The sequence below is a fragment of the Catharus ustulatus genome, chromosome 12 (assembly GCF_009819885.2).
Source record: "Catharus ustulatus isolate bCatUst1 chromosome 12, bCatUst1.pri.v2, whole genome shotgun sequence".
NCBI lineage: Eukaryota > Metazoa > Chordata > Aves > Passeriformes > Turdidae > Catharus > Catharus ustulatus.
Genome location: NC_046232.1, coordinates 12866689 through 12889573, shown reverse-complemented (window position 1 = coordinate 12889573; position 22885 = coordinate 12866689). Strand labels below are relative to the sequence as shown.

At 45.4% G+C, this 22885-nt stretch overlaps 1 protein-coding gene across 2 annotated transcripts in view; it reads left to right on the top strand.

Moving 5' to 3' along the window:
- LOC117002160 (cell migration-inducing and hyaluronan-binding protein-like) overlaps window positions 1-21294 on the top strand; it is a 101630-nt gene extending 80336 nt beyond the window's left edge. For both annotated transcript variants that reach the window (XM_033071009.1, XM_033071008.1), the window contains exons 14-29: window positions 188-393; window positions 2268-2337; window positions 3117-3245; window positions 3920-4005; window positions 6699-6830; window positions 8701-8736; window positions 8876-9031; window positions 10137-10317; window positions 11547-11762; window positions 12682-12893; window positions 13347-13532; window positions 14310-14514; window positions 15250-15336; window positions 15644-15801; window positions 17215-17315; window positions 17910-21294. In XM_033071009.1, the coding sequence (XP_032926900.1) occupies window positions 188-393; window positions 2268-2337; window positions 3117-3245; window positions 3920-4005; window positions 6699-6830; window positions 8701-8736; window positions 8876-9031; window positions 10137-10317; window positions 11547-11762; window positions 12682-12893; window positions 13347-13532; window positions 14310-14514; window positions 15250-15336; window positions 15644-15801; window positions 17215-17315; window positions 17910-18037 (2289 nt within the window). In that variant the 3' untranslated portion in view covers window positions 18038-21294. The remainder of the gene's footprint in view (window positions 1-187; window positions 394-2267; window positions 2338-3116; window positions 3246-3919; window positions 4006-6698; window positions 6831-8700; window positions 8737-8875; window positions 9032-10136; window positions 10318-11546; window positions 11763-12681; window positions 12894-13346; window positions 13533-14309; window positions 14515-15249; window positions 15337-15643; window positions 15802-17214; window positions 17316-17909) is intronic.
- The last annotated feature ends 1591 nt before the right edge of the window (window positions 21295-22885 follow it).

Genomic DNA, 22885 nt, shown 5'->3' with positions numbered 1-22885 from the left:
CAAATTCTAATTAAGTGTTAGAGTTATTGCTTAGACTATAAGCTCTTAAGGGCTTTTGGTTTTGGTTACAGACCCTGAGTTCAAAAGGGCACTGAGGCTCCTTTGTGCCACCACACTAACATTTGTTCTAACTGTGCAGTGGCTGAAGCATAAAACCTCAGCACTGACCTTTGTTTTGTGCACGTAGGTGAAGGATGTGGTGGGTTATGATGCTCTGGGCCATTGTTTTTTCACGGAGGATGGACCAGAAGAGCGCAACACGTTTGACCACTGCCTTGGGCTGCTGGTGAAGCCCAGCACCCTGCTGCCCTCCGACCGTGACAGCAGGATGTGCAAGCTGATCACAGAGGGAGCTTACCCAGGCTACATCCCTAAGCCCAGGCAGGACTGCAGGTGAGTGGGAGCCTTCCTCTTCTCTTCCTTCTCCTTGCAGGACTCAGCCATGACAGACAGCATCCTGTGTATGTGCTTATGTGGACATCTGTAAGGGTCTGGGCTGTTTGCCCCAAATTTGGGAGAGTGGTTTCCTTGGGGTCTTTATCCTTGTGCTGCTCAGATGCCTACAGATCTAGGGTGTGCTTTTAACTTGTTGCATGAAGTGCATTGAGATGATTCCCACCTAAAACACTGCAAATCTTTCAAAGTGCACAGCCCTGCCTTGTGCCTTGTGGAGTCTTGAACCCGATGGTTCTGCAAAAAGTTGCTGAGTTCAGAATGGGCCACGTTCTGACATTGGTGTGTTCATCTCAGATGGCAGCTGATTTTGAAAAAATTTCAGTATCATCCATTTTGTCCTCAAAACAAACATAGGTTTTGTCCAGGCGAAGGTGTTTCTAACTTTTTTGTTTGGGAAGAGAGACAGAGGAATTCATGCAATGCTCTTTTTCCATCTATGTTTGTTTATAAAATACACCTAATGTCCCCATTCTTAAAATAAGGGTTAATTAGCTATTGTGCTCAGTTTCCACTGGTAATTAATTTAATAGTCATAGGGACGTATTTTGTGCGTCATTTTGAAGATTGTTACATGAACGAGCACTTTCTAATGGAACAGTGTTATGGTACTTTGATCTGCCCTGTCTTCCTTCACAAAAGAATTCAAGGTCTGATCAGGAAAACAGCTCAGCTTGTTTTGTACTGGGCTCATCCAGCCTGGAATGAGTATACAAACACTAATTCCAGTGCAGGGACAGGGGATGAGCACCAGCTGTGGCTCCATCAGCCTGGGAGAGGCAGGCAGGGAGCTGCTGCTAGGAATTAAAACACTGTGGTTGTGCCAAATGACACCATAACCTGCCCAATCCATGTGGCTCTGAAGAAGGGGATTAGGATGAAAGACAGGTCACTGTGGAAATACACTGTCCTTGCCCTTGCCTATGCAGCAGGAGGTGGTCTATAAATAATCCAAATTTGTTTATTTCTTGGCCAGTCCTACGCCCCAAATAGAAAAATTTTGCTATGTTTTCATGATAAAGTCAGAGAAATGGAAATGCATCAGCAAAATCAGTTGGCCTAAAGCCCCTGTGAAGTCCCTTATGGCAAAATTAAAATAGACATAAGGGTTCCATAGGTTCCTATTCTGCAGGAGGGCAAATCTCACCCAGGAAACGTAGAGGCCAACCTGGCTGGATGTGCTGGATGTTTCCTGTGCCTGTTGGTTAATGAATTCTGTATGTCACAGGATGGACAGTGATGGATGAGTTGATCTGTCCTCCTTTCTGGAAATCTTTCAATTAAGAGTCTTTTATGTGCATTAGATAAATGGAATGCTGTTGTCCCAAAAGAAATGTGTAGGAGGGTGGGAGCAAATAAAGTTGGTCAATCACAGCAGCTCTTGGAGAAGGCAGGTACAGGGGTGCACTTGGAAAGCCCTGAATAGGCAATTCATTGGGTTCCTTGATTAAACAAGTCTCTAATGAACCCAAGGGCTTATGTGGGGGCAAAGTTCTTTTCCTGACTTGTGCAACAACATATTTACCTTATCATAAAACATGATTGACATCTGACAGCTTCATAGCAGGCTTGGAATTACAGTCAAAATTCCTCATTTAATACATGGTGGTTTAAAAGATAAGGCCATGTTCTCTGTCAAACCACAGAGGACACGAGGTATGAGAAGAGAAAGAAAAAACACATTCCTCTTGCCCCTGGGCAGGACCCCTTATCTGGGAGGTATCAGCTCTGCCTCAGCTGGGGGAGTTTGTGGGTGACTCTGCTGTGTGCTCAACTGTCCTTTTTGTGTTATTCTTTGTTTTCCTAACCTGCAGTGCTGTATCAACCTTCTGGATAGCCAACCCGCACAACAACCTCATAAACTGTGCAGCTGCTGGATCTGAAGTGAGTGCACAAGTTTCTCATTTGGTAACAGATCAGGCCAGTGACAGCCCTGCAGGGCTGAGGGAGGCTCTCACTGGAATAAAACCTGTTTTTGTGACACAGACATTTTGGAAGCTGCTTGACTGAGACACACATTAATGTGGCTGGTGCCACCAATAAAAATAATGGTCTTACTTTTGTTCCACAGTTCTTGTCATTTGCTGTTTCTAGAGCTGGATTTAACAAAATTCCACAGTGTGTAGCCTGAATAAATTAAATAAATGTGACTTTGGAGTCACAGAGAAGCTTTTGGCAATGATATCGTTGATTGCAGTACAGTAGTGGTGCTCTGAAGTTTCAGTCAGCCCTAATGCTAATTCCACAGGCATTTTTGGTCACATCAGGAGCCCTTATTGTCCTGAAAAGACATAAAAACAAGAAAATCAATCCTAAAACAGAGAGATGTGGTCTTTCCAAAGCCTCCAAATCTTGAATACCTATACTGGGACTCCTTGATAAATTTTTACGCAACTAAATAAAAAATATTTGATTTTTAACTTTGGAAAGTCTCACTTATGCTGCAGTATTGATGCCAAAACGTAACCTAAGGCACGCTGAAGATCAGAAGGGTGAATGTCAGTGTTCATGTGCGTTAAACTCTGGTGTGTTTAACTTTGTTAAATGTCTGCACGTTACGCGGGTCAACGGCTGTGATTTGTCCTGAACTCTGGTGTGTGTCTTGAGCTTTGCTGAGCTCTCCTGGGGCTAGCAAAGCCTCAGATGTCCCTTGTCTCTCTCAGGAAACAGGATTCTGGTTTGTGCTGCACCACGTGCCGACAGGCCCCTCGGCAGGCATGTACTCCCCTGGCTACTCCGAGCACATGCCGATGGGGAAATTCTCCAACAACCGCGCGCATTCCAACTACCGGGTGAGTCTGCACGCGATGGGAACGCTGCCCTTGGAGCCAGCACCATCCCCTGGCTCCAGCTCCCCGGGCCTGCAGGCCAGCACTGCCTGTGCCTTGTGTTCCACTCAGCCCTGCACGCTTGTTGTGTCTGCAGACACGGCGGGAGCGCTCGGAGCCAGCCGGCACCTGCTCAGCTTCTGGGCAGCCAGAGCAGCTCTCTGCTCTGCTCTGCTCAGGCTGCTGCCTGCCTCTGTGCTCCTCAAACACTGCCTCCAGGAGCACCTGCTGGCAGCTTGTCTGATTATACACCTCACCTGCCAGTGCTGGCAATCCACTGAACAGCTTCTAGAGGGATAAATACGGACACGGTGTCTACTCGCCCTCTCTGCTTATTTACTCCTAAACCTGCTGTGCTGTGGGGCTGTGTGTTACTGAGGGCTTTAGGCTGAAGCAGAAGGATTAGGTGCATGGGAATACATGCAATCAGAGAAAAGGGCAGATTTGGAGATTTGCAGCAATTTTGGGGGATATGTGCAGGTCTAGCAGCCCTCTGTTTCACATGCTGTTAACAGAGGATGTTCCCAGCATCATGTGGGTGACCTGGACTTAGAACAACTGGAGGCAGAGTCTGAACATGGAAAGAGCTGTACAATTTGTAAATAGTCTGTGATAATTGCATTTCTGTTTTCCTTTAGGCTGGAATGATCATTGATAACGGCGTTAAAACCACCCCAGCCTCTGCCAAGGACAAAAGACCTATCCTGACACTGATTTCTGGGAGGTAAAGTGTTTTGCATAGTTTGATTTGGAAAGGACTTCTCTAAAACACTGACTGGAAGCTATGAAATTGCCCCAAGGAGGTTCACAAGAATCATTGCAATGCCTTTGGGGTGGCTCTTTTTGAGAAAAAGTCTTTGCTTTCCTTCCTTTCCAAGATACACCTTGCCATTTCTGGCTTCATCTCTCCATTCTCCTTTATAAGGGACCCTCAACACCCACACCCTTCTGGTTTCATCCTCATTCTTTAGCTCTGAGCTGAGCTGGCATGTATATTACATCTGTCCAGGGTGTTCCATTTACTTTTGAATTTTTTAGATAAGGAAGAAAATTCACTGCCTGGTCAACAGTCCCTCTGGGCAGAACCTATTGCAAGAGTTTCTTTGGAATAAGAAACTTAAGTATTTCTAGGGAATGCTATTGATTTTGTTTATTCTTTTAGAACCTGCTTGAACAGGGAGTGCTTATGCCATGGAGCTCATGCTTTGATTTCAGATTTCAGTCTAGTTCCAAATCTGACACTGCAGTAACAATCACAATTAAATACATAGAGTGAGTCTTCATTTCTGATGCTGTGCACACCTCTCTGTGGTGTAATGGAGTAATTTAGAAATAGTGGAAACCTCTCTATAGGCTGTACCATATCAGCAGACCTAGTGTGGTCTGGTGGATTCTGAGAACCCACTCTTTCCCCAGAGATAGCCCCAGAGGAGGCTGATGAAAAGGCTGCACTTGCACCCTTGTATCTCATTACAGGTTCAGTCTGGCTCTTAGTTGCCAACCCCCAGACATGTAAGAGGACTTAATTACTCTCAAATTTCATCGTTTCTTTCCTAACAGACAAATTGCCTCCAGTTGCACCCTAACCTACATTGCCCCACAATTGCATTTCTTGACAGAAGAAACTTTGTAAGGAAGAGAAACGTGCTGAAAGCCTCTGCTCAGCAGGGGAGAATGACAGCTTTATCTCCTTCTGGTCTCTGGGGGTGTGGGTTACCCAGACTACAGTAGCCATGCACTGGGCAAGCATTACAGGGATCCATCATCCTCCCCAGGAGAGCCCAGCCAGGAGCTCAGATATCAGTGCACATCACCCCAGAGCCCTGGCTAGCAGCTGATGCTAAAAAATGTTCAAAAGTGAATGTTATTTATATTATTTTCATGCTTAGTTAATTGAAGAGATTAGTGCAAATCTAAAAGTAGCTGCTGAAAAAATAACTCAAGAGCAGCCTGCTTTTGGGAGCCTGATGCTGCTTTTCCATGCAGCTGAACTCGTGCCTTGGGGAGCTGCCTGCTGCCACAGGCACAGTCAGTGGTTACAAAAGGCAATTTCTCCCTTGCCATACAAGGGCAGGAATGGCCCTTGGAAGCCAAACAATTCATAATGCACTCATGGTTATGCTCGGGGATTGCCCACCAGCATAAACTGCAGCTCAGACTATTTATTCCATTTTCCACTTTTCATGTGTCAAGACTGAACTGAATAAATGGCTGAAGTTGGGCTGGCTGGAGCAAACTGTGAGCTAGGCTGGACAGTGACAGCATTGGAGAGTTTATTCTGCATTCTGTTACAGCATTAAATGTCCAAGTCAAGTTCTGGACCCTGTAGTGTTCCTGCGGTTATCATGGATGTGAATGAAATTGGAATCCTTCTCAAAATATCTGTACTTAATAATGCCTGGGGGATTCACAAGAGCTGATACTAAATCTGTCTCTGAAGTAAATTCACAGTGATGAAGCTGCCAAAGCAATATTCATTTATTGGAACTCTATCAGCCTGATGCTCAGTTTTAGATTGATATGATGGCTTATTAAGCAAAGCAAAGTGCTATTGAATATCTGTTAGCAATTTGACAGCTTGGCCTCGCTATCCATGGTGAGGAATGAATTTTAATCTCTGGACCATCCGTTGCTGGCACTGAGCTGGATACTCATCTGTCAGGTTTTCTAAGCTGTGCAGTGTGATGGAGGATGCTCCTCCACCAGCAGAAAGGAGCGTGGTGCCTCAGGACGGGGTAAATGACAGCCAAGCTCAGCATCACCTCGCCCAGATCCTGTGGCCCAAGCAGTGGCTGTCAGGGAGCAGCTGAGGGCACATATTGCTGCAGTTTCTGCTTCTGCCTGCTTTGTTTTTTCACCAAATTAATATTTAATCATGCTGAGAACTTCAGGGTTAATAAATCTTGTACGTGTGTCTTGTGTAGTGGGAGTAGTGAAGGACATACTCTCAGCCCCTATTCAAGATTTTTTAATTCCTTTCCACAGCAAGAAGAATTTGGCAGTGGTACTCATGGCCACAGTATAGCCAGAGTTAAGAGATAAGAATGCTCAAAAGGGAAAACAAAAGGATATTTATCTAAATAACAGGAACATGCTAAAGGATAGCAGTAAGGGATTTTAAAAAATCTCTGGAACTTTTGGGAGCAATAATAAACTTTCCATGCTTTCAGCAATATATCAGCAACACAATACCGGAAAGGTGAAAGGAAACTTGGAGCAGGTCTTTACAAGAGCTGAGCCTGGACCTTCCTTGCCTTGGCAGCTGGGTCTGGCCATCCCAGCCCGAGCAGACACGCTACGTGGAGGGACTGTGGTCCCAGGGCTGTTCCTGAGTTACCATGAACCAGATGTTGAGCAGGGCCATGCAGGCAGCCAGGCCACCTTCCCTCACCAGCCTTTCCTCTCTCCTGCTTGCAGGTACAGCCCACACAAGGATGCTGATCCTTTGAAGCCCAGGGAACCTGCAATAATCGAGCGCTTTATTGCCTACAAGAATCAGGATCACGGGGCCTGGCTGCGAGGTGGAGATGTGTGGCTGGACAACTGCCAGTGAGTTTTGCCTTATTTCAACTCTCAGAGTTCAGCCTGGTGTTTATGGCAAGCATAGCTGTGGTTCAGACTATTTATATCACTTTGCACCTTTCATATGGCCAAGATGGAAATGAAGATGAAATGTTAAGCCACCACAGGCATTATTTTACACAAACAAAACCTGCTTTGTCTGAGCTGAGGATCCCTCAGGTTGTTTCTCTGTGTGATGCTGACCAGCATTCATTAATGGTCACACAATACACACACAGAGACAGGCAGATGCAAATAACTAAAAATAAAACCTAATTTTAATTTTATTTTTTTACATGAAAAATGAGGTGCTTTGAAAAGAAAACAGTGAAATGCACCACCTTTCCTGGCTCAGCCTGGTCACAGATCAGTTTTATGTGGTTCAGTGTAATGCTGAATAAGCAGGTACTGATGAAGCAGACATAAAACTATGCATCACAGCAGCAAGGGAGAGAGTCTGGGCAAGTGCATGTTGTGCTCTTTGAAGGCCATTTCCTGCGCTGGCCAGAGCAGATATTTGTTTTGCACTTGAAAACAGATGATCTGCTGCAGTTTCTGTTTCTGAGCCAGGCTGATATCAATCCTAGCGAAGAGGAGAAAAAGGAAAAAGCTCCTTTCCAAGGCATATTGTGATAACCCTGCTGGGAATGGCTGCCACGCTGATATCTGGTGTCCAATTCCCAGCCAGAGCTGCCTTACCTTCGAGTGACCCAAACCTCTCAAAGCACCCAGTGGCATAAGCTGCCAAGAGTGACCTGGTGAGAATGGGGCTGTAGCAGAACTCAGAAATGTCATATTGAGCAACAGAGTTTGTGTTTCTTATGACCCATGAGAATCCAGCCCCTCCACGGGCAGCATGATCCCACTCAGGTCACTGGGATGTTTTCAGTGCTGATGGAGCAGAGGCAGGGCAGAGGGTGCTCAAACACCAAGTGCTTTATGAGTTTCCAGCAGCAGATCTCTGAGTGTGTGTGAATTGGAGGAAGCAGCCATCAAGCTGTAATTGTCTTTATAGCCAGAGCCATTTCCATTTCTATTGCTACAGAAAGACTTATGTATCCCATTAACAGGCCAGCGTTAATGTGGCCTGCAGAAAAGCAGGGAGGCGATAGGGAGGGAAGGGCTGCCACCTACAGACAGCAGCACGGGAGGGGATCTGCTCCCAAACCGCTGCCAGGACCAGTGACAGATGTGGGAAGTGATGCCGGTGTGAAGACACCATCAAGACTGACTCAGACTATCAATCCATTGTGGGATTTTTCTAGGCAGGAGTCAAGGACCAACATCTCTGATTTATCTTATCTTGAAGTTTCAGCTAAATAGAAATATATTTTAATTTTTGTTTTTATTTTTAATATGGAAGTTCTGATCTCTGTATTCCTGTTGAGGAAAGAGAAGCCAAGCTGCTCTTTTTTTTATCCCCTTGCAAAGCTCTTTTATGGAAACAGGAAACATGAAGACAGGGAAGCACAGTCTGTAAGGCAAAGCACCATTAAATAATAACAGCTGGTTGGAGCCGGAGATGAGCATGATTTTTTTATCTACCAGAGAAAAGTGTGATCATTAGACAAAGAGATAAAGCTTTATCAGGCAAGTAAACTATGGCTAGTAATCATCATCTTAACCCCAGCAATCAGGTGTGTGTCTGCTACTTCATGTGATCTGCATATTCTGCAAGATGTGCCAAAAGAGATCTTCTAAACCTGGACAGGGAACAAGTCTGGAAAATCCCCAGCTCCCCCTGAGCACTGTGCAGTAATTAATCCCTGCTGTCCTAAATCAGTTTGCTTGTTACAGTTTGACATGACAAACCAAAGCATCCCAGATCTCTTCTGAAGCATCTCTCTTCTCTCGACAGGTTTGCTGACAATGGCATTGGGCTGACTTTGGCAAGGTGAGTGCGGTACAGCTGTGTGTACAGGTGTGTGGCACAGCTGTGTGGTACAGCTGTGTGGTACAGATGTGTGGCACAGCCTGGGCAGGGGGCTGTGTCTGGGTATAGCAGCCCTTTCACCTTCAGCCCTTTTTTCCAGTGGTGGGACCTTCCCTCATGACGATGGCTCGAAGCAGGAAATCAAGAACAGCCTGTTTGTTGGTGAGAGTGGGAACCTGGGCACCGAGACCATGGACAATGAGATCTGGGGACCTGGAGGTCTGGACCACAGGGGAAGGACCCTGCCCATTGGCCCGTAAGTGAACTCAGCACATCACAGCACACCCCAGCACATCACAGCACCCACTGCTCCTGCTCCCAGCAGTTTTGAAATGGCCAGTGAACTTCATGTGTGGCCTCTTCTTAGACCTCAGTCTTACAGACTGGTTTGCAAGTACAATGCTTTTTTTCCTAAAAGCACAGTTATCCTAACAGTAACCCCACAGTGAACAAACAGCTCAGCTGATGCTTTTCTGCCATATTGCAGGCCTCAATTTTGATGTCAGCAGTCATGCTGGAGGCTTATTAGAAACTACACCAATAATGAAAACCCATTCTGCTATGACTGTCCTAATATCCTTTACACACACACACATATATATATATATTTATGTATATGTAGAACAAATGCACTGCAGCAGGCAGGAATTCTCTAAGGGATCATACAAGAGATCAAATTTATGTATCATAAGTGAAATTTGAAATTTCTTATCTTAGCCTCTTAAAGGCCTTAAGCATCTTGTTCGTGTAATTGGTGTGAAAATGGTGTCTTCTTTACCTTGCAGGTGGTATCAGAAAAGGCTGATAAAGATTAATTAATCTGCCCCTTCAACTCTTCTTAGCTCTTTAGATTGTGGGACCTTTCCTTGTTTTCAAAAACATCTCTTTTATTGCAGTTGATTTACAATGCTTCTCTGCAAATCCCTTTGAAAGATGTGGTGGGACTTCTTTTAGCCTTGCCATTACTCAGCCCAAGGAGTCTGCACAGCTCTGCTGAGTTTCACATTTCACTGCTGCAGAACTCATTTCTGATGGCAAACACGAATTTATTCATCTTTAGGTCAATCCTTTGGCATTGCTGTTACTTCCTTCCCTGGAGAAGTACAGACTAAATAAAGATGATCTGTTCAACACGAGAGAACTTGAGCTGAACTTGCAAGGATAAGAGAACTTTACAGAGCTGGAAAGAAGGGAAATCCCTTCTCTTCCAAAGCAGGAACTTAGGAGTCATCCCATGGGCTGCAAGGAATGAAAGCAGCCGCGAAACAAGCGCTGTGGGGCTGTGCCTGTCTAGAATACATCTCCTGCCGAAGCTAACGTGCCATGACCAAGTCTCTCTGCCTCCCCTGGATGTGTTTCAGGGATTTTCCCATCCGAGGGATCCAGTTCTACGATGGGCCCATCAACGTCCAGAACTGCACGTTCCGCAAGTTCGCGGCGCTGGACGGGCGGCACACGAGCGCGCTCGCCTTCCGCCTCAACAACGCCTGGCAGAGCTGCCCCAACAACAACGTCACCAGCATCCACTTCCAGGATGTCCCCGTGAGTCACCTTCCCACAGAGCCCTGCTGAGGGCCTTGGAAATGGGGGTGGGGGCAAAAAAGGGAAAATGTGAGATCGCGCAGATTGTCTTTGCCAGAAATCTAACAGCAAAGTAGAAAGAGGGAATATGATGGGGCAATAGTGAGGAGATTGTCTGAAGTTTTGCAGCAAAACAGGTGAAGGCATCAGTTGAAATTTAAAAAAATAGCAATATTGAGGTGAAAATAATTTCCATTTCTGTACGACTCAGAAACTGAAGAATCAGCCCCCCCTTTATTTTCAACAGTGGTATAATATTAAAGCAACAGAAGGAAGTCTGTTCTGAAAGGCCTGACTGACCTAGAAGCAGAAAATACTGATTTTGGGGAGCAGCCAGTGAAACTGAGCTGATGCAGGATAATTCTGCAGCCCTGCACACCAGGGTAATTCCACACTCCAGTTCTGCAGACATAAATGAGAACAGAGTCCAGCCAAAAGGGGTTTGCCAAATTTTGAATTACAGTATGAACCTCTGGGTGCTGGTCTGAACCTGTCCTGGGGCCTGTTCTTCTGAGTTATTTTTGGATTTGCCTGCACAAACATGTCCTAACTGTTTCACTGAGGTTCACCTTTAGCAGTTGTTAAATCCAGCTGCCAAACATTACAAACAAACAAATAAATAAAGTGGTTAGGCTGAAATGATTTGTGTTGCCGAATTTTCAAAAAATTAGCAGGCTTGCTCACAGGTCAGGAAAAGTGCTGATCAGTGCCAAATATGATGGGAAAGGCAAAATTCCCCTGGAAGTGTTGGTTGGTCACTCTCACATTGCACGAGGCAGGCTGGTGACATGGCATTTATTTATGCTGGATAAAAATATCAGTCAGAAGCTGCCTTAGCAGCCATTTCCCAGGGCTGACTATTTCCCACAATGGTATGACTTCATGTGGCTTGGAACTTTAAAAGTGTGTTAGCAAACAATGAGCAAATGGCTCTCATGAAATCGTCTCCTGAACCTTCCTCCACAATTTTAAAACAAACCTTCCCACTGGTGAGGCTGAAATTGTGGTTTTTTTAGCCTTTCCCCCATGGTCAGCAGAGAAATGGGTGTCTGCTCTGCCTGACAAGTCAAACACATCTTTTAAGTCAGAAAATTGGTAATTTGAGCCACTGTGGTGACCAAGGGCATTCTTTTCTTGTACTCTAAGTGATGAATTCCTTTCTGGAGATGTAAATTTATTCCACTGTTTAGATTACTTCGAGAGTCTTCTTTGGAGAACCTGGCCCGTGGTTCAATGATCTGGATATGGATGGTGACAAAACATCAGTTTTTCATGATGTGGATGGTTCTGTGTCAGAATACCCGGGCTCATACCTGATCAAGGAGGATAACTGGTTGATCAAACACCCTGAGTGCATTGATGTGCCCGACTGGAGAGGCTCCATCTGCAGCGGGCACTTTGCACAGGTAAGGCTGCTGGCCTTGCAGTACCATTAGCACTTGGGTTTATTTTAAATTTCTTGGCACTTTAAAGCTTGACCTGTAGAAATGGACTTTCTTCAGAGTGCTCAGTGTTTATTTATCAGCACGTCTGCACAGGTGGCTTTGAACATGAGAAATACTGTGGTGCATTTTTTGAATCCTTGGCCCTGGTGCTGACAGCTCCAGCAAATTCTGCCTGAAGCCTCCTGAGAGCTCCATGGGCATTCACAGATTAATATTCATAAATCCATGGGCTGTCAGCTAGTTATTTTTCCCTGATTTATGGAGGGAAGTGTTGCCCACAGTGTTATGGGAAATGTGCTGATGAGTCGAAATTAGACTTCAGCTTTCATGGTCTCTCATCCTGTGTGTGACCACCAAACCACTCTTCCCACCACAGGAGCCCTGAGTGCTGCTGCCACCAGAGTCCTCACTTTCCTCTGCTCAGAGTGCCTGGTTTTGTTTTGGGTGTTGCAACAGTTGGGGGGTTTTGTGTGCAGTGCCACTACAGCCAATTTCTAACCACTGAGCTGGGTTTCAGGCTTCTGAACTCCAGACAGAAGGATCCTTGTTCAGCACCAGTCAGATGTCTGAGGTAGATACTGTCCTGCTGCTGAGGGGTGCAGGATGCTGTGGAGTATCTCAGCCCTGCTGCAGCCTCTGGCACAGGCACTTGAACTCAGTGGATGAGGAAATTACATTTTTTTTCTTTTTTTTTTTCTTTTTGGGGAAACAGTTTGCTTTGTTGGAATGGAAGCCTAAGGAATTGAACATAAGTGCACAGCCCACAGGTCCCTGCCCAGCCAGCACTAGCTCACATCTATTGAGTATCTGAACCTTTCACTGTAGTTCAATAAACCCTTGGTGATTTTTTATTTGTTGTTGTTTTTTTTTTTTTCCCTAGATATACATCCAAGCCTACAAGCCAGCCAACCTGAAAATGAAAATAATAAAAAATGACTACCACAATCACCCACTCTACTTGGAAGGGGCTTTGAGCAAAAGCACTCATTACCAGCAGTATCAGCCAGTTATAACTCTGAGGAAAGGCTACACCATCCACTGGGACAAGACAGCCCCTGAAGAGCTGGCCATATGGCTCATCAACTTCAACAAGTGAGTGAACTCCATCCAGCATTCCAGTACAGTCATGTAGCTGCACATTTTTGCTGGGTGAGGTCACCACCTCGCGAGCTCTTCCAGAATGAACATGCCTGCTACAGGAAGTCCACTGAGTTCACCATCTTTTCATGAGCCATCTCGGGTTCCTGTTTCCTCCCCCAGGAAGCCCTGTCAGATAACACAGCCCATTTTTGGAAGTTCAGAGTTAATTCATTCCTGGTGCATGGAAGTCACAGGTGTAGAAGTCAGGAGCAGATCTGCCCCACATTGCTTAACTCACCCATGGTTGTTAAGTCTAATTTATGTTGCATTTATTCCTTCTAAACCATGAAAATTGTAACTGGACAGGAAAACACATTGTAAATTATTTAGTTTGGCTTCTAGCATGCTGAGGAAAATAATAGTTATGTTATAACTTGTTACAATGTGGGTCTTTGCTATTTTTAGGAATGACTGGATCCAAGTAGGGTTTTGCTATCCTAAAGGGACGACGTTTTCCATTCTCTCAGACATCCACAACCGTCTCTTGAAGAAAACATACAAAACTGGAACCTTCTACAGAACCTCCCAAATGGAGAAACTGGAGCACAGATATCCTACCAAAGGGTACTACTACTGGGATGAGGACACTGGGTAAGACAGCAGGCCTTGCTTTGGGAATTGCTTTGGGAATGCTGCTGGAATTGTGAGCAGTTTGGCCAATGCCACTAGCGGGGATCACAACAAAACCAGGAAGGTTTTCTGGGAATGTGACCAGTGTTTAATTTTGCTGGGACTCCCAGGCCTGCCAGTCATTCACAGCCTCTGTTGCACTGCCAATTACTCTTTGCTTTTCCAAGTAAATACAAATCAGAAAAAAAAACAAAACAAAACAACAAAGTGCAGACCATGAAACTTAACTGAAGACATGCATAGCCCTTATTGTTTTGAACCGTGACTATTTATAAACACCATGACAGGGATGCACAGGAATTAAGTGTAAAATCTGTTATTTTAAAGGATTAAAATAATGGGAGGGAGGGAAGGAAGGAAGGAGGGAAGGAAGGAAGGAAGGAAGGAAGGAAGGAAGGAAGGAAGGAAGGAAGGAAGGAAGGAAGGAAGGAAGGAAGGAAGGAAGGAACCTAAAATACAAAGCATGTATTTCTACATATATGTATCACTATAGAATAGAGCTCAGAAGGCATTCAGGTGCTATCTGATTTCTCTGTTTTACTTTCCATGAGTTTCCTAAACCATTTCCATGAGTGCTCCCTTTTATTTGCATGTGGGATACTGGGCACTATAAAACATGGTGCCAAGGGCTGCAATGAAAATTATTGCAAAGCATAGGAGGGAGCCCACCAAAACTCACTGTGTTTTTGCACAAAAAATTTGAAGGCTCCTGTTTGGTTTTTCTTCTCCTGCCTGCAGGCTGCTGTTCCTGAAACTCAAAGCTCAAAATGAGAAGGAGAAATTTGCTTTCTGCTCTGTAAAGGGCTGTGAACGAATAAGAATCAAAGCTGTGATCCCAAAGACAGCTGGTGTCAGTGACTGTGAAGCCACAGCTTATCCCAAGTACATCGAGACTCCAATAGTGGAAGTGCCAATGCCAAAGAAGCTCTCTGCTGCACAACTGGTAAAGCAGCTGATTTCTTATCACAGAATCATTGCTCATGTAAATCTGGCACATATTGTGCCCACAAACATGAGAAAAACTTTGTGCCAGGGTCAGAAGAAGCTGTGCCTGATTTTCTGAGATGGTTCAGGCAGGTGAAATAATATGAAACAGATTCTTGCAACGTGCAGGGAGCCTTTGCAAGCTGTATACTTGGTGTTTTGGAGCTCTGATGTGACATGCTGTTCTGGAAAGCACAGGGTGAAAACTGATGAGCTGGAAGACAGGTTGGTCCAGTGAGTGTGATTTTGGAGCCTCCAGCTCCTCAAGCTGTAAGAACAGCAGTGACAGACAGGGGACTGAACAGTGGAGTTGGATTATTCTCATTTATATAATGCATAACACAATCTCCTGTGCCCAGTCTGGTTCTGGGGGAGGAAGTGGGGTATTTATCTGTTATTTGGGTTTTTTCACTCATCACCCTTGAACCAGGAATACACATCAGAGAATTATGTGTCAGGTCTGCAAAGTAAGAATCACTCTGCCATTCAGTGAAACAATTTACCTGGTGGCAGGATGAGCAGGGAGGTCACCACTGTGCCCAGTTTCATTAGCAAGTTAATTTGGCAAGTCAGTGCTTATTATGTAGCTTCCTTGTTGATTGAATTTCAAGGTTTGAAATGTTTTCATTGAAAATGCAGCATTCAGGTAATGGACATTCTCACTAAAAACCTGTTTATTTCATTTTGCAAACAGAAGAGCAAGGACCACCTAATTGAAGTGAAAATAGAAACTTATAAGAAGCAGTACTTCCACCTGAGGGATGACTTTGCATACATTGAGGTGAGCAAATCCTCTTAACAAACTTAATGGGGTGCAATTCTCCACCACTTGCATTATCTTCATGGGGAACTTGCTTACAAAGATACCATGGAGAATTAAATTCAGGTCATTTCTGCTTTGGATTTGGGGGGAAAAAAAAGGCTGTATCTTCTCCTGCTAGGCAGGATAGCAGGACTTCAGAGACCTGGAATTCTGCCCTTTGAAGAGAACAGCAGTCCTGTGACTCAAGGCTATCAGTGCTTCTTACAGCTGGTTGTTTGCAATTGTGTTACTGTGAGAGATCAAGAATATTTTCCCCCCTGCCCAGGTCGAGGGTGTCAGGTTTTTCCTCACTGAAGAGGGAATCCAGCTGGTTGTGGTTGATGGACACCATGGAAAAGTTGTTGATCGAGTAACATTCAAAAACTCCATTCTACAAGGAATCCCAGCACAGATAGAGAACTATGTCAACAACATCAAAGATCAGTGAGTAAATAATCTGTTCTCACTAAGTGCAGTGTACAAGAATGCTACATAACACTCATCTTTTTCTTGGACTTTATCACCCAACATGCAGAGCAATACACTCAATGTATTTCTGTGCCTGATGGCTCCAAAAGAGCCCAAATGTGTGCAGGCCATGCAGGCAGCAGCAGGATGCACACTCTGATTCAGGCACTGATTGAGCCCCAGATAATTTGCAGGGCTGCATGTGATTAATAAACTATAGAGCTACATTTATGTTGTGGTTATAGACAAACTGCAGAGTTAAATTCACAAAGCACTGATCTGTACAGATGTGCACAGCTTGCTGCATGTGTGTTTTCTCAAATTGCAGATAATTCCACTAATAAAATACATTCCCCTTTGCATGTTCCCCTGCCCAGACCTAAAGGCTGGATTATTTTGTGTTTTCAGTTTGGGCAGCCAGGAATGCAGAGTTGTGGAAATAGGTGGTAAATGGCCCAAAGATGTTCCTGTGTCTGCTGGAGGGAGAACTGGAACCACATCAGAAACCCATTAACCAAAGGGGCTGTTTCCCACATCAGCTTGTGGAGAGCTCGTGGGAAGTGGATATATTTAATTGTCATTTAATCTGTTTGGATTTGAAAGCTGATGGGGAACATTTAATACAAATATGAGTGCTGTGTTGACAAATCATCTGGAATAGCTGTGGCCAGATTGACAGGATATTGTTCTGGCATTTACTCCAGAGGCTTGGGGAAGCTTGAGCTGGGTGCCATGCAGGTGCAGTCAGATGTGTTTCTATGGTCTTAAATAATTCTAGTGGTTTCAAAAACCACATCACATAGTTACTTTGGGGAAGTGTGGTAATATCTCACTTTTCTTCCATATAAAAAATAAGAAGTCTTCTCAGAGAAGCCATCATCCTGCTTTACAAAAATCTCAATCCTGGCTAAATCCAGTTCCTGATCAGAAATAGCAGCAATAATATTAACACACTTTTTAAACAGAAGCACACTGAAAGGAAAAGCATCAGGCCAACAAAAATCTCAGAGAAGTGAATTCATTCCATTTTTTTTCTGCTAATGAAAGAACAAGAAATTACTTGAGACTTGCTAAGGGTGTCCCAGAGAGAAGATGGGTCTCTCTGAGCAAAGCAGGATGGAGCTACAGGTTGGAAACATTTAAAATCTTCCTAGAAAACCATGTTCAAAAATAAAAAAAATGTGATTTCTCTGCTTTCTAATGGATTTTGCATGACTGGAAAAATAATTTGTGACCAAACTGTTGGAGAGCATTGAAAAGCATTAAAGCTGGAGCCACTGTAGTTCATGGGTGTGTGAGCACAGGCAGGAGTTACCAGTGCCCAGGACTAACAGGAGAGGAATGTGTTCTGACTCTTCATCCATTTACACATCTCTTTGTTTCCTCCAGCTCCATAGTGCTGGTGACATCTAAAGGAAGATTCATCTCAAGAGGACCATGGACTAAAGTACTGGAGAAACTTGGAGCAGGAGAGGGTTTCAGGTTAAAAGGTAACCAGTTTTTAAAAACTCGTTTTTAACCTCCCATTATTCCAGTAAAGGGACATTTTCTCTGCTTCTAAACTTTGCCTTGCTTGCTTCTATTAGCATGTGCTCAAACATCCTGGAACCAGTAATTTATTTATTCAGAAAGGTTGTATCCACTGCAGCTTTGGGTAACATGGTCAGTTTAAAACTGTAAATAGAAAAAACATGCAGTTTTTCTTAGAGGTAAATAATTCAGGGAGGTTGATTTTCCAGATTAATTTTAGATAAAAAGACCTTTTAATAATAGAAATATCCAACCTTTTCACCCACTAAATGCCCCAAACCAGGATGTTTTACTTGTCTGAACTTGTTTGTAGCTGTTTTTCTCTTGCTCCTGACTTGGTAGCACAAAGCATATTGATTTCACATTGCATTAGAACACAGCTCCATGAGCACATTGCTGCAATCAGCTCCATCAGCTTCTGGCAGGATTCCATCTGTGTGTGTGTGTGTTTTACACGTGGCTCCTGTGCACCTGCACCCCTCCAGCCAAGAGCTGTGGCCTTGCACACAGGTGGGTTTCTGGCACGCTCCAAACACTTCTGCTCTGCTTTGCAGAGAAAATGGCTTTTGTCGGCTTCAAGGGCAGCTTCCGCCCCGTCTGGGTGAGGCTGGTCACCAGCGAGGACTCAGCTAAGATCTACCAAGCACTGCCAGTCCCTGTGGTGAAGAAAATGAAGCTGTGAGGACACCCTGCTGTGCCTGCTGGCCGCCAGCACTGCCCCTGGGACGGACGGACGGACAGACGGACAGACGGACAGACTGCTGCCCGCTCCGCGCCGCCGGTGTAGCATTTTGATGTTGTTGTTGCTGTTCAAACAGAAATCTCACTGTAAGTAGCTAGAGTGGCCACCCGTGCCAGGAGTGCCCAGGCTGGCCCTGCTCTGCTGGGGCTGAGCAGGGGCTGAGCTGCTCCTGCAGGGGCTTGGATCAGCGCTCCTGGACAGACTGACGTCACTGCTGCCTCTCAAGGGGAGTTCTTGGTCTGAAGACCATCAAGGATTGTTGCTTCTACCAGCCTCTACGTTGTCTGAAGACTTTTTCTTTTCCATAGTGTAACTAGCTGACACGGATGCCAGTTCAAAGACTGGTTGGCAGTCTGGGGTAGAAGGAGTGGATCTGAGTGATTTCCTGGATGCTGGGACAGTAAGCATTTCTCCTGAAGCTTCTGTGAGGTTTGATCAAGCTCTTTGGGGTGTGTGTTGTACATGCAGCCCACGGCACATAGTTGGGGAAGAAATGACAGGAGTGGACAAAACGTGCCAGCAGAGACTGATGGAACCACCTATTTCTGCTTCCTCAGAAAGCTGCGTTTTTCCTATGGATCAAGGAGTTTTAGTAGTGGTTATGCAAACAGAAAATTTTCCATCACCAAGCAGCTGCAGGCTAGAAGGAGAGCAATGTCAATTAGCACATGTATTTTCTCAGCCTTTCCCATTCAGCCTTTCCATCTGTATAACAATATTCAGGATCAGTTTATGGTTGCCAGCTAAAGCCATCCCAATTTTTGACCAGGAATACTGGGACTTACCTTATTCAGCATCAAATAGGGTGAGCTGCCCTCACCTTTCCCAGGACATCAGAGGGAACAGGATCAGACTGCTCTGCTGTGCTGCTTTCTGATCCTGTCCTCAGGCTCAAGATATCATGTCTTGGTCCTCCTGTAAGAGTTACAGGGATGAGATCGTTCCAGGTGGCTGAAGAACTAAAGTGGGAAGCCCAATGCACTAGTTGTACCTCCTTTCCCTCTGCTTCAGACCAATACCTGGACACTGAAGGCAGGTCAGAGTGAGTCAGGACTTCACAGGGACAGTTCTTGAAGCTGGGAAATTAAACATTATCTTGTAAAACACTGAAAGCATTTCTGGTGCTCGGTGATATTTCTGTCAGTTGCCCAGAAATACCACAAAGGCGTTTCTGGAGGCTGTGGCTGTTCTAAGAAATCTAAGGGCAGGGGGGAAGTGTGAAAGACACTGTGACAAGCTTTCCAAAGAATGTCAGTCTTGCCAGTAAGATTTGGACTTGTTTTCCCACTTTATCTCTGCCTGTCCCCACTGCCACATCAATTATTCCAATTGCTGATGGCGACTTTGTTTATGTAATTAAGTTGGTTTTTTCCCCACCACAGTATCAAAAATGCTACCTTGAAGTTAGACTAAAAAGCAAGGATTTTGTGTGTCATTCCAAAGGCTGGGCAGATGCTGGTTTAAATCAATTGCTCTGAATGTCAAAGCAAGCATGAACAAAATTTAGATAGTACTGTAGGTTACATTCCCCTCAAGCCTCTCCTGGGTTTTGAAACTGGAAATGTTCTTTTCAGACTTACTACAAAATTGTTTTGAATTCACTGAATGTCATGTGTATTTCATGAAAAAAAAAAGAGCCAAGTGTTCCCTCCCAGCTTCCCCAACAAGAGTCTGGTAATGGGTGCTCCTCAGGCATTTGTGCCATTTACAGACTGAATGGGCAACATTTGTAAGAGGGAAATAAGTTAGGTTGTTTATTCCCCAAAATTATGATTGTTTGGGAATTTCACAAATTATTCCATGAAAGAGTCAGTCTCACTGGTGTTTCAACCATGATCATTCAAAACTTTTATCTGATGTCCTGTGATGGCCAAAAGAGTGCCAGATCCATGAAGTCAAGGGAAGAGGCTAGCAGGAATTCCCTTGTCTGTCAGTTTGGGTTGTCTAAACCTTTTCCCTGCCCTGAGCCAGTGCTGGTGGAACACACTGTTCCCAGGAGATGGACCAGAGCAGGAGCCCTTCCTTCACTTAGTAGGTGCTGGGCAGGAAAGGCAGCCCTGGGCTGTGGGAATTGGCTTTGTACAAGCCCCAGAGCCAGGGCTGCCCTCTGCAGTGCTCCACTGGCCACAGCCATTTCCCTCTAAGTGTGCAAACCCCCAGGAACATCCCAGCAGCTGGGTCTCTCCCCTGGACTGCTTTGTTCAGCTTCTAGCAGCATGCTGCCTTTGTGCTCAAGTGTAGCTTCTGATTTTACTGTTTTGGGAATTCTCAGGGTGAAAATACAAGACTTGGCTCCAGGAAAAACCTTTTTCTCTTCCTTTCCTAAAAAAGCTCACCTTATTAAGAGAGCAAAGTTGAGCAGCTCGTCCTGTGATGCCGAGTTTGTCACATGGGGCTTGTTTTGGAGCTGGGGAGGGTCTGTGCTGTGCAGGGAATCACTGCAGGCTGCCAGCCACAGGGAAATGCCCAGGAGCCAGCCCTGTGTCCTCTGGAGACAGAATGGAGCTGGTGCCATGGGCATTGGTGATAAATCATTCCTGCCTGGTCTCTGGCTGTTGCAGACACTGCATGTGCACACCCTGAGCAGTGAATTCCCAGTGCTCATCCCCACCCCACACAGTCCCTGCACCAGCTGCAGTGACCCTCTCTGCAAGGTTCTGTATCTGCAGATGTTTCCATGTTTGCCTACACAGTTGCCATTGGTGGAGTGAGGTTTTTTTGATTGCATTTTGTTTGTTTGTCTCTTTGTTTGTTCGGATGTTTGGGTTTTATTGCCTCTGTTCAATTGCTTGTTTTACCTGTTGCCGAAACAGCTGGTCCTTTTTCGGAGTTAGATGTTTGTACATTTTCTTATAGACTTTCCAAGGAAAAAAAAAAAAAGATATATTTTCTATTAATTTATTACAATGGCACTAAGACAACTAAATTGCAGACATATGAAGCATTTTCACTGCAGTTGAGCATTGTCCAGTTTGTTAAGGAGGTTGGCAATGTGTCTTTTCTGATAATCTGCTTTGCACTTGAAAGCTCTCTATGTCCACAGACCGTGGTGGTGCATTGACTGTCTGGTTTATGATGACAAGAGCTCTTGGGACGTTGTTTCCAAAAGATTGTGGCTTACAACTGAAATAACACGTAGTTGTTTGGAGTACACAATGTTTATCAAAATAAATATTCAGTGCAAATTTCTTATTTTATTTTTGTCTCCCTACTTATTTCAAAAGGCAAAACCCAAGGGGCCAAGCAGCCCCCGGCTGCATTTTTTGGCTGGTCCAGACAGACCACAGCACCTTTCACTGCCTGGTCACAGCTGCAGGGGAAGGGAAGGGAAGGGAAGGGAAGGGAAGGGAAGGGAAGGGAAGGGAAGGGAAGGGAAGGGAAGGGAAGGGAAGGGAAGGGAAGGGAAGGGAAGGGAAGGGAAGGGAAGGGAAGGGAAGGGAAGGGAAGGGAAGGGAAGGGAAGGGAAGGGAAGGGAAGGGAAGGGAAGGGAAGGGAAGGGAAGGGAAGGGAAGGGAAGGGAAGGGAAGGGAAGGGAAGGGAAGGGAAGGGAAGGGAAGGGAAGGGAAGGGAAGGGAAGGGAAGGGAAGGGAAGGGAAGGGAAGGGAAGGGAAGGGAAGGGAAGGGGAGATGTGAAGAGGGTTCCCACCCACCTCAACTCCTGCCAGCACACATACAGACATCACTGCTGTGCCATTGCTGCTCTGTGTATTTGGGACTAGGGGTGGATGGCTGACTCGATATGGTATCTAAGACTGAAAAGTAAAAAACCATAATTTTATATGTTTAATAAAATATTACTTATTTTAGTATTCAGATTATATATTATGAAGATAATACAAATTATTAAAAGAGTATTATAGACCAGAGGAGAACAGAATCATTTACCTTGGGAAACACCTCTAAGGTCGTTGAGTCCAACAGCATTCCAAAGTCCACTGCTAAACCATGTCCAGAAATGCCATATTTATATATTATATTATATTATGTTATGTTATATTATACATTATACATTATTATACATTATAAATTATTTAAGCGGTCCCAGGCTGTTCCCTGTCCGCGCGCGCCCTCTGGTGGCCGCTCCTGTGACATTCCCGCGAGTCTCTCCCGGGCATGGAGCGCCGAACCGAACCGAGCCGAGCCGAGCCGTCACAGCTCCTGCTCGCAGCTGGGGCAGGGATGCTCCCCCGCTGCTCCCCACAGCTCTGACTCTCCCCGGCCCGCGGAGCGCAGGGAGCTCTGTCTGTCCGTGTCCCAGCGTTAAGTGCAATGCATTTCCTGCAGCCCCTGCGGATTGCAGAGCACCAGTCCCACCAGTCCCTCACCTCGCTGCGGTGTCCCGGCTTTCCCAGGCTGGAAGGGCCATGGCACCGCTCTATCAGGGGCTCTTGTGCCACCCCGCTCTGACCAAAGGGTGGGGAAGGACTCAAAGCCCGGCTGCAGCCACACCCTTCCTTCTTCTTGCGTGGCTTCTTCTGCAAACACCTCCAGGAGCTGCTGCTGGGGGGATACCGGCCCTGGAGCTGAGCCCGGCACTGCACCTGAGCCCAGCACTAACTTGAGCCCAGCACTAACTTGAGCCCCAGCATTCTGCAGACCCAGCTATTTGGAATTTAGAGTGCGAGGCTCAGCTGGAGTGTCCCAGGCTGTGATAAGGGAGCAGTGACAGGATTCCTGGGGAGGAAATCCCCTACAAATAAGTCTTTTCCTTTGCCAGAGGGTGCAATGTGAGATGACAATGAAATCAGCAGCCCCACCACAACCCCATCTCCTCTCCTGCCGTGTCAG